The 11,558-nt window shown below is 38.4% G+C and overlaps 1 protein-coding gene across 1 annotated transcript; it reads right to left on the reverse strand.

Moving 5' to 3' along the window:
* Positions 1–807: 807 nt before the first annotated feature.
* Positions 808–10,933, reverse strand: LOC142182858 (uncharacterized). Its single transcript, XM_075257630.1, has 9 exons — positions 10,882–10,933; positions 10,040–10,207; positions 8,871–9,029; positions 7,918–8,148; positions 6,954–7,298; positions 6,618–6,860; positions 5,935–6,053; positions 5,691–5,764; positions 808–841 (listed from the first exon to the last, which is right to left on the reverse strand). The coding sequence occupies exons 1-9, from the start codon at positions 10,931–10,933 to the stop codon at positions 808–810; spliced, it is 1,425 nt and encodes a 474-aa protein (XP_075113731.1).
* Positions 10,934–11,558: the final 625 nt, after the last annotated feature.

The following is an 11,558-nucleotide window of genomic DNA, read 5'->3' on the forward strand; positions in this document are numbered from 1 at the left end:
ATGGGGGTACTCTACCTGACTCTGGATATGGGGGTATTCTATCTGACACTGGATATAACAGTACTCTACCTGACTCTGGATATGGGGGTACTCTACCTGAGCCTGGGTCTTTAACCTGACACTACATTCCAGGGCATTGGTATAAAAGATAGAAATTTTGTTTACAATATATTCAAGAGATTAGATTGTATACAACTTATAAATCCTCAACCTGCGTCTTATAACACTGTGTACAAAGGAAAATGTACAGTAATCTAAAATATAAAAATATATACCGCAATATAAATAAAAAGTTAAAATATGAAGAGATGTGAGAATAAGAGTCATCACACCTTCTATCCCAGAGCATAAAGTAAGTGAACCCTCCACAGAGACAGCAGGTATTACACTGCACAATAGTCACTTACTCCATATGGCAAGGGTTAGAGACGATGACGCCCGGCTGCCCAGGTTCTGTGATTATTGTTTGTAATATTACAGACCTTTATTTTCTAGCAGTTATTTCCAATGTCAAATGTTCGCCTTGGGGCCCCACCGGTCCTAGTTACCTCACTGAGTCATATAGTATAATGATGTCATAGAAACTGGAGGCGGAGTCACCATAAAGTAAGATTTCTGTATTTACATATAAGACAATAAAAACAATAATAAATCCAAAGGTCGATGAATGTGAGAGCGAAAGGGATGGCGGTGGTATACTTCTCACAATGTGGTGGTAATACAGTTTATCAGCCAAAATGGTGCAGCAGAGCAAGAAAAATACAGCAATGTACAGCAAGAGTCCATGATAATATCCTGCAGATCTCATCATACGTTGTGTCTGAGCCGCTGAGGGGAAAACCTGTAAGACAGAAGATGTGAGCGGTAAATATGTATATAACCGTCAGTCATGATAATATAAAGAAAAGAGAGAGACTAGTCCTTAGGAAACGGTATTATAGTAGTTATATTCTTGTACATATGAGCAGTATTATAGTAGTTATATTCTTGTACATAGGAGTAGTATTATAGTAGTTATATTCTTGTATATAGGAGGTAGTATTATAGTAGTTATATTCTTGTTCATAGGAGTAGTATTATAGTAGTTATATTCTTGTACATAGGAGTAGTATTATAGTAGTTATAGTCTTGTACATAGGAGTAGTATTATAGTAGTTATATTCTTATACATAGGAGTAGTATTATAGTAGTTATATTCTTGTACATAGGAGTAGTATTATAGTAGTTATATTCTTGTACATAGGATGCAGTATTATAGTAGTTATATTCTTGTACATAGGAGGTAGTATTATAGTAGTTATATTCTTATACATAGGAGTAGTATTATAGTAGTTATATTCTTGTACATAGGAGCAGTATTATAGTAGTTATATTCTTGTACATAGGAGCAGTATTATAATAGTTATATTCTTGTACATAGGAGGTAGTATTATAGTAGTTATATTCTTGTACATAGGAGCAGTATTATAGTAGTTATATTCTTGTACGTAGGAGCAGTATTATAGTAGTTATACTCTTGTACTTAGGGGGCAGTATTATAGTAGTTATATTCTTGTACATAGGAGTAGTATTATAGTAGTTATATTCTTGTACATAGGAGTAGTATTATAGTAGTTATATTCTTGTACATAGGAGCAGTATTATAGTAGTTATACTCTTGTACATAGGAGTAGTATTATAGTAGTTATATTCTTGTACATAGGGGCAGTATTATAGTAGTTATATTCTTGTACATAGGAGTAGTATTATAGTAGTTATATTCTTGTACATAGGAGTAGTATTATAGTAGTTATATTCTTGTACATAGGGGCAGTATTATAGTAGTTATATTCTTGTACATAGGAGCAGTATTATAGTAGTTATATTCTTGTACATAGGAGTAGTATTATAGTAGTTATATTCTTGTACATAGGGGGCAGTATTATAGTAGTTATATTCTTGTACATAGGAGGAGTAGTATTATAGCAGTTATATTCTTGTACATAGGAGTAGTATTATAGTAGTTATATTCTTGTACATAGGAGGAGTAGTATTATAGTAGTTATATTCTTGTACATAGGAGCAGTATTATAGTAGTTATATTCTTGTACATAGGGGGCAGTATTATAGTAGTTATATTCTTGTACATAGGAGGAGTAGTATTATAGCAGTTATATTCTTGTACATAGGAGTAGTATTATAGAAGTTACTAGCTTTTACCCGCGACTTCGTCTGCGGTGATTTGAGAATTGGGCGGACACAGACGTGTGAAACTGTAAAAGTGCTTTAAAAAGTTTGGTGGGCTAGCAAATGTGATCTGTTATATTGTGTATGTAGTAATACAGACAATGTGATGTGTTGTATTGTGTATGTAGTGATACAATGTGATGTGTTATATTGTGTATGTAGTGATACAGACAATGTGATGTGTTGTATCGTGTATGTAGTGATACAGACAATGTGATGTGTTATATTGTGTACTAGCTTTTACCCGCGACTTCGTCTGCGGTGATTTGAGAATTGGGCGGACACAGACGTGTGAAACTGTAAAAGTGCTTTAAAAAGTTTGGTGGGATAGCAAATGTGATGTGTTATATTGTGTATGTAGTGATACAGACAATGTGATGTGTTATATTGTGTATGTAGTGATACAGACAATGTGATGTGTTATATTGTGTATGTGCTAATACAGACAATGTGATGCGTTATATTGTGTATGTAGTGATACAGACAATGTGATGTGTTATATTGTGTATGTAGTAATACAGACAATGTGATGCGTTATATTGTGTATGTAGTGATACAGACAATGTGATGCGTTATATTGTGTATGTAGTGATACAGACAATGTGATGCGTTATATTGTGTATGTAGTGATACAGACAATGTGATGCGTTATATTGTGTATGTAGTGATACAGACAATGTGATGCGTTATATTGTGTATGTAGTGATACAGACAATGTGATGCGTTGTATTGTGTATGTAGTGATACAGACAATGTGATGCGTTGTATAGTGTATGTAGTGATACAGACAATGTGATGCGTTGTATCGTGTATGTAGTGATACAGACAATGTGATGCGTTGTATCGTGTATGTAGTGATACAGACAATGTGATGCGTTGTATCGTGTATGTAGTGATACAGACAATGTGATGCGTTGTATCGTGTATGTAGTGATACAGACAATGTGATGCGTTGTATCGTATATGTAGTGATACAGACAATGTGATGCGTTGTATCGTGTATGTAGTGATACAGACAATGTGATGCGTTGTATCGTGTATGTAGTGATACAGACAATGTGATGTGTTATATAGTGGAAATCTATATGTAAATGTGAGTGAGTAGAGTGAGGGCTACTCCTGAGGTGACAGTAAGGAGTGTGCAGGCAGGTTGAGGCAGGAAATGCCAGGCAGTGTGTGTGAGTCTATAGCTGGGGCTAGGAGTCCTGCTTTTGTGAGTCTCCTGCTAGGAAGCCATGTTGTTTAGTGGCACCAAAAGTAGCCTGTGACTCAATCCTAAGGGAAAACTATGTTTGTGGAAAATTGCACGCAAATCCGTCCAGGCGTTTTAGCGTGATTGAGGAACAAACATCCAAACTCACAAACATCCAAACATCCAAACACACAAACTTTCACACTTATAATATTAGTAGGATGTAATATAAAAAACAAAAAAACTTTGCAAGTCTTTTTTGTTTTTTTTTATATTTTATAACCACTGGCTAACACGGTACCAAAACAAACATTTTCCTTTTACCATTGTGTATGTAGTGATACAGACAATGTGATGTGTTGTATCGTGTATGTAGTGATACAGACAATGTGATGTGTTGTATCGTGTATGTAGTGATACAGACAATGTGATGTGTTGTATCGTGTATGTAGTGATACAGACAATGTGATGTGTTATATTGTGTATGTAGTGATACAGACAATGTGATGTGTTATACTGTGTATGTAGTGATACAGACAATGTGATGTGTTGTATCGTGTATGTAGTGATACAGACAATGTGATGTGTTGTATCGTGTATGTAGTGATACAGACAATGTGATGTGTTATATTGTGTATGTAGTGATACAATGTGATGTGTTGTATTGTGTCAGACAATGTGATGTGTTGAATTGTGTATGTCGTGATACAGACAATGTGATGTGTTGTATTGTGTCAGACAATGTGATGTGTTGTATTGTGTATGTCGTGATACAGACAATGTGATGTGTTATATTGTGTATGTAGTAATACAGACAATGTGATGTGTTATATTGTGTATGTAGTGATACAGACAATGTGATGTGTTATATTGTGTATGTAGTAATACAGACAATGTGATGTGTTATATAGTGGAAAGCTATATGTAAATGTGAGTGAGTAGAGTGAGGGCTACTCCTGAGGTGACAGTAAGGAGTGTGCAGGCAGGTTGAGGCAGGAAATGCCAGGCAGTGTGTGTGAGTCTATAGCTGGGGCTAGGAGTCCTGCTTTTGTGAGTCTCCTGCTAGGAAGCCATGTTGTTTAGTGGCACCAAAAGTAGCCTGTGACTCAATCCTAAGGGAAAACTATGTTTGTGGAAAATTGCACACAAATCCGTCCAGGCGTTTTAGCGTGATTGAGGAACAAACATCCAAACTCACAAACATCCAAACACACAAACTTTCACACTTATAATATTAGTAGGATATTCTTGTACATAGGAGGAGTAGTATTATAGTAGTTATATTCTTGTACATAGGAGGTAGTATTATAGTAGTTATATTCTTGTACATAGGAGTAGTATTATAGTAGTTATATTCTTGTACATAGGAGTAGTATTATAGTAGTTATATTCTTGTACATAGGAGTAGTATTATAGTAGTTATATTCTTGTACATAGGAGTAGTATTATAGTAGTTATATTCTTGTACATAGGAGTAGTATTATAGTAGTTATATTCTTGTACATAGGAGTAGAATTATAGTAGTTATATTCTTGTACATAGGAGGTAGTATTATAGTAGTTATATTCTTGTACATAGGAGCAGTATTATAGTAGTTATATTCTTGTACATAGGAGGAGTAGTATTATAGCAGTTATATTCTTGTACATAGGAGTAGTATTATAGTAGTTATATTCTTGTACATAGGAGCAGTATTATAGTAGTTATATTCTTGTACATAGGAGTAGTATTATAATAGTTATATTCTTATATATAAAAGGTAGTATTATAGTAGTTATATTCTTGTACATAGGAGGTAGTATTATAGTTGTTATATTCTTGTACATAGGAGCAGTATTATAGTAGTTATATTCTTGTACATAGGAGCAGTATTATAGTTGTTATATTCTTGTACATAGGAGCAGTATTATAGTAGTTATATTCTTGTACATAGGAGCAGTATTATAGTAGTTATATTCTTGTACATAGGAGCAGTATTATAGTAGTTATATTCTTGTACATAGGAGTAGTATTATAGTAGTTATATTCTTGTACATAGGGGGCAGTATTATAGTAGTTATATTCTTGTACATAGGAGGTAGTATTATAGTAGTTATATTCTTGTACATAGGAGTAGTATTATAGTAGTTATATTCTTGTACATAGGAGGAGTATTATAGTAGTTATATTCTTGTACATAGGAACAGTATTATACACAGCCCCACTAGCAAAATGTCTCCCAGCCCAGAAAACCTTTTTTTTTATTATTTACATGATTATACGTGACGCTTACCCTTTATAGTCACATTCACATCGTCTGTGGTGATGTAAGTTTTCTATTAACCATGCCCTGTACCGTGCGCGTCTCTGAAAGATGAGGAAGAAGAAAATCAATGAAGAGACTGAACCAAACTTTGGATACCTCCAGCACTACCCGGTGGGCCATATGTGCAGTTGACTTCACCATATCATGAGTGTTTGTCTTCTTGTATTGTATGGGAAGGATGTTCTAATATGAGGGTTTACGGATTACGTACCACTCTACGATGCCGGGCGATCATTATTGTCAGGATGGTCACAATTAGGAGAAACACGATTACTCCAACCACAACGGTCACCCAGAAGAGGGGACTGGACAGGAAACCTAGTGGCATCTCTGAGTGAAGAGGATAACAGACACAGGATTTATTGTCCACATTCATGACTGATAATGATTGGAGAGGGGACAAGGATGAGGAGTATTTTAGGAAGAAAATTGCGAAATTACATTAATTGTAGTTTAGCCAAAAATGTTGGGATTCTCCTTTGCAATATGCTTATGACTGTCGGATAGGCGTAAAAAAATATGCTGTGTGATCTGATCCCGCCAATGATCCCTTTGCTTCAGCTCTCCCTCCCCTCTCACAGCATACAGTCTCAGGAAGAGAGAGAGAGTGAGAAACTGCAGCTGCATCCCCTCCCTGTCTCTTATTGACCGTATGTAAATGTTAAGACTGCAAGCAGTAGAAGGGGAACTACATAAACCTGGAGGGTGAGAAAGTTGCTACTTGTAGTCTCATTTGCCAAATAAGAAGACTCTAGTGTTATCAAATGCACATTGTAGGTGGGGCCCTGTTATGAGGTTTGTCCTTGGGCCCCAGAGTTTCCATGTTATGCTCCTGTTTAGAACCACGCACTCTTATCACCTACTACTTTAGAGAATAGTTATAAGGTCACATACCCAGTGTCAGGTTGATGCTAGCGAGCCTTTTATCACCCGTAAATACACCACAGGTCCAGTTTCCGCTCGTCTCCGGTACAATAGTGATGTTTTTGGCCAGCTTCTCCTTTCCTGGTAGTCCACAGATCTCGTAGCTCTTGTTCACATGATGCCAGCAGAGCCTGCTATCTTTCCCAATGCAGTTGACATTACACAGCAGCGTAACATTGGACTCACTAACAATGTGGTCGTCGGATGTGGACACTGGGGATAAAAATATAGCATGACATGAGAATCAAAGTCTCTAGATCCATGGCCTCTGCCCTGGGGTCTCTAAAATGATCCTGACGGCCTTACCCGTAAGACTGGTCACGCACACGTCCCTCTGTAGCCTCCTGTCTCTGTTGGCGATCTGTAGAACAATTTCCAGGTGATAACGGCCACTCTTGGGACGGAGGACGCGATAGCTTAAGTCTTCTGGGTCGGCCTTTGGTTCACATTTCGAGGGCCAGCAGGCGGCCCCTGAAGTGACTTTGAGGGTTTCTTCAGTTTTATTAGTACTTGATATATACTTGATGTCTCCTTCTACCGCCCTGATCCCGTCCAGCAGAGGAGATTCCCGAACTTTGAAGTTAAAGATAAAAGGGAGGGTTATGGGCTGCTTCCCGGACATGTACACAATGGTTGGGGTTGGCTTAAATCCTGTAGATGAAAGAAGTGGAAAAAATCACAAATTTGATCTAGTTTAACAACTTCATAGAACAAGCACAACTGCAGTGTAAAGCATGGAGGATGGACAGAACAGAATCCTTGTGTGGGAAGATTTCAGACGTTACATTGACTTACTGACTTATTTTCAAATAGAACGGACCTTAAAAAATTGACAATAAGTAGGAAGTAAGTATCATACAGAGGTGGAGTCTTAAAGGGACTTGTCATATTGAAAATGTGTGCACATCATGTGATAGGGCAGGAGGAGCTGAGCAGTTTGATATATAGCTTTATTGGAAAAGATTTAGTATAACTTGTATATTATTCATAGAACTCTGTGCTTATTTTGGGCTTAGAGATCCTGGGGGCGGTCCTACCTGATGACTGATAGTTGTCACTGAGTGGAACCGCCCACTGGAATCAGAAAAGATTTGAATTATTAATGTAAAGTTTTGCAGATTCGTTCCCCCCCCCCCCCCCATGAACCTATATATCAATCTGCTCGTCTTCTCCTGCTTCATATCATGGCGCCCACTGGTACGACAAAATGTGATTCCCTATAAATTCATTTCCCTTCTGACCCCATTAGAGAATAATAAGATGGCGAGACCTTTCACACTGATTGTTTTTGATAAACGAGTTTCTGCTCCATCTTTCATCCTGATATGGCAGGTGTATATCCCGCTTTGCTCTATCATTACGTTCGTCATCTCCAGGCTCGGGCCATCTCTGATCTTTACTCCATCCTTCAGCCACGATACATCAAAAGTCCTGATAGAAGATTTAACGCTCAGCGTCAGGTTTTCGGTCATGATGAGGGTGTCAGAAGGTTCTGCCAAAACTAAAACAAAACTATTGTAAAAAAAAAAAAACAAAACTGTAATGCACCATTGTGCCTGCGGAGGCGCTGCAGAGAAACTGAACACTTGCTCTTAGGTTCCCCAACCAATCACCGACGATTTTTTTTCAGGGGCCCATCTAACATGAAGTGATTATCCTGCATGGACAACCCCTTTAGGCTAAAACCCCACATTGCAGAAACGCAGGTTTTTTGGTTTTTTTGCAGAGTTTTTTTGAGCCAAAGTCAGGAGTGGCTTGAAACAGAATGGAAAATATAAAGGAACCTCTTAGACGTTTTCCTTCTGTTAATTATATTCCTGAATTTGGCTCAAAAAGCCGCAGCAAGATCTGCAACAAAAAAAGTTGCGTTTCCGCAACGTGGGGCCTCAGCTTTAAAGAGCTGTTCTACCCACTCAAGGTCATTTCACCAATATATAGGCTCCTTTCCGCTAATTCCGGCAGAGTTAGAATTTTTTCTCTAGCCCTCACCGTTCTTGAGCAAGCAGTACAGTCAGTTTTGATGTCTTATATGTTAACTAGACTCCCTAACCTCAAGTGGGTGGTGGCACCCACTAGAGATTAGGGAGTCTAGTTAACCTATCCCGCACCAACACTAACAGGACTGATTGCTCAGGAATGGTTGGGGCTAGAGAAAAAATTCCAACTGTGCTGGAGTCAGTGAAGGGAAAGCTATTGAAAGAAGATCCATGCAGCATTACTTACCTTCAAAGACTATCAACTCCACAGTTTTCTCTAGCACCCCTTGTATTAGACACGTGAAGATTCCGGAATCTATGAGCTTTACTTCATTTGTTTCCAAGTTACACGAGGTGCGGTGTTGGACATTGAAACGTTTGCCTGCAGATGTTATAGAGGAGGGATCTCGATTAGAGATGAGCGAGTACTGTTCGAATCAGCCGATCCAAACAGCACGCTCGCATAGAAATGAATGGACGTAGCCGGCACGCGGGGGGTTAAGCGGCCGGCCGCCATCAAAGCGGAAGTGCCAGGTGCTTCCATTCATTTCTATGGAGCGTGCTGTTCGGATCGGCTGATCCAAACAGTATTCGCTCATCTCTAATCGCGATGAGGGTTACGGAAATAAAATTGTAAAAAAAAAAAATCATAGAAAAACAGAGTAAAAAAAAAAAAGAGAATAAATGAGAACAAAATATTCCAGCAAATAATAATGGGAATTAATGAAATTATAAAATTAAATGGAATAAAAAAAAATATAATATTGATAACAATAAAATGAAAATAACGATAATTTGCCATAATAATAGTAATATAATAATGACTAAACTCACAGGGTTATGGGATCTGCACAACTAATTTACACACTTTGGATTCCCACAGACTCAATAATATAATAATTATAATACTAATATAATAATGACAATAAATTCTAATAATTCTGTTATTCACTTTCTGTCATTGCTGCAGTGTCATCCTGCTGCCATCTTTGTTGGGCTCCATTATTGAATTTAAAGGGATTTTCCAGGACTCCAATATCGATGGGCTATCCTTAGAATAAGTTATCAATATCAGATCGATAGGAGTTTAACCTCCAACAACACTACCAAGCACTGAGGCTTCTTCCCCCACTGTGTCCCCAAGCACAGCGCCATACACGGTACAGTGGCTGAGCTTGATATTGCAGCTCAGTCGCATTCATTTGATTGGGACTGAGCTGTGCTACCTGACTGATGAACGTGATGTCACTGGGCTGTCTATCAATCTGATATTAACGATCTATCCTAAGTCCCCCATAGCGTAACGCGACTACGGCGGAATAAAATGGAGCAAAAACGAATTGTAATGCCGCAATTAAAATGAACATGCTGAAAATTTTCATGCGTTTTTGAAAACCTCCCCACACTGCCCCCTACCTTCAGCCTTGCCATGTGATTTTCCCATTTTGTTGTATTTCACAAACATTTCTCCATCTTTGTTCCACTGAATGTTTTGAAGTTCTTCCTTTCTCGAGTCTCGGCAAGGCAGAGAGATTTTCTTCCCAACCTCACCGAAAATTTTTTCACTGGGTACTAGGGCGAGACCTGCAAATAAGAGTGAAGGGGTCACTGACATGACACACATAGAGCATTGACTTTATCCAACGATAGGCCTTAAAGGGACCTGACGTATCGAAAATACCATCTCATTGGTGGGCGTCATGTTATAGAGCAGCAGGAGCTGAGCAGAGTGATGTATAGCTTTGTGGGAAAAGAAGGAGTAGAACTTCTGTTTTATTCATTTCCACCATATTCTGGGCTTAGGAGTCCAGTGGGCGGTCCTATCACTGATTGACAACCTCCCCTATGTATGTGTGCTGCCAATTTCCATTTACAATTTGATGGGATCTTGAGTTTGCTACAACATGGTTTGCCCTGTGCGCATCAGAGAGGATGCCGGCGCTCTAGAGGGGAGCACATAACTTGTCGATAAAGCTATTAGTCAAGTATTAGGTCACGTTACACTGCACACAGGCTCATTTTCAAGGGTTAAATTTTTTCACTGGAGTGTGGTGATGTCTTGTTCATAGAGGTAACACTGAGCGCAAGAGAGGAGGCCAGTGCTCAGGAGGAGAGCACATAACTGTACAATAAATAATTCTGTAACATCACATAGGCTAATTTTTTTATGTCATGCATCGCCCCCTAGTGCCCTGCATCAAGCATAGCATTTGTCCATTCTGCTCAGAGTGTTCCTTTAATGTGTATTGATGACTTACCGGCCTGACAAAATAGGAGGCAAAGGCTGAATCTTCGTAGTTTCTCCTTCATTTCGAGGAGAAGTCTTGTTTCTTGAGATTTTTTGTTGCTTTCACTGCTGCAAGTAAACATGAAATCTGATCAGTCCAAACCTAAAAAGGATCACATTCTTCCAATATAAAGTGTAACCCCACCTATAACTGGCTGCACACACCACAAGCTCAGCATCTTATATTGCTTCATTACATGTTGCAATTTGTTTTTTGTTTTTTTCCATTTGCTTGCAACATTAAGAAAAAAGCTGACTATGTGGAAGCCATCAGCAAGCTGGTGTCAGATCTGTTTATATCGTATTCTTGTTTCTCTAAAGAAGGCTAGGATGGAAGTTACATTAAAACATAAGCCCTGTATGGGTGGGAAACTAGCGCTGTTATTGTAAGTCATTGAATATAATCCCAGAGCTGCAGTAAAGACTGACACATATGCTGAGCAGTAGAAAAGATAACACAGGAGTTGTCTATCCTGCCATTCAGGGTCCATGAAAAGTTAAATGATGAAACCTATGCTGGTACGAGCATGTCTAGGACATGCAAATCATATAAAAATGAAGTGTATTCTGAGCCTGTATCGTGCGCACTGCCCGCAGTCACCTGTGGCAAGACGCAGGCGCTATGATTTATGTTCTAGCACATACAGA

The sequence above is a fragment of the Leptodactylus fuscus genome, chromosome 10, assembly GCF_031893055.1.
Source record: "Leptodactylus fuscus isolate aLepFus1 chromosome 10, aLepFus1.hap2, whole genome shotgun sequence".
In the NCBI taxonomy this organism is placed as follows: domain Eukaryota; kingdom Metazoa; phylum Chordata; class Amphibia; order Anura; family Leptodactylidae; genus Leptodactylus; species Leptodactylus fuscus.

Bases quoted from the DNA above. Each gene is read 5' to 3' on its own strand.
- LOC142182858 (XM_075257630.1), bottom strand. From the start codon at position 10,933: ATGAAGGAGAAACTACGAAGATTCAGCCTTTGCCTCCTATTTTGTCAG. The intron at 6,861-6,953 runs GTAAGGCCGTCA...TTTTATCCCCAG, and splicing joins GTGCGTGACCAGTCTTACGG to TGTCCACATCCGACGACCAC. The intron at 5,765-5,934 runs GTACGTAATCCG...CTCATCTTTCAG, and splicing joins TCGCCCGGCATCGTAGAGTG to AGACGCGCACGGTACAGGGC.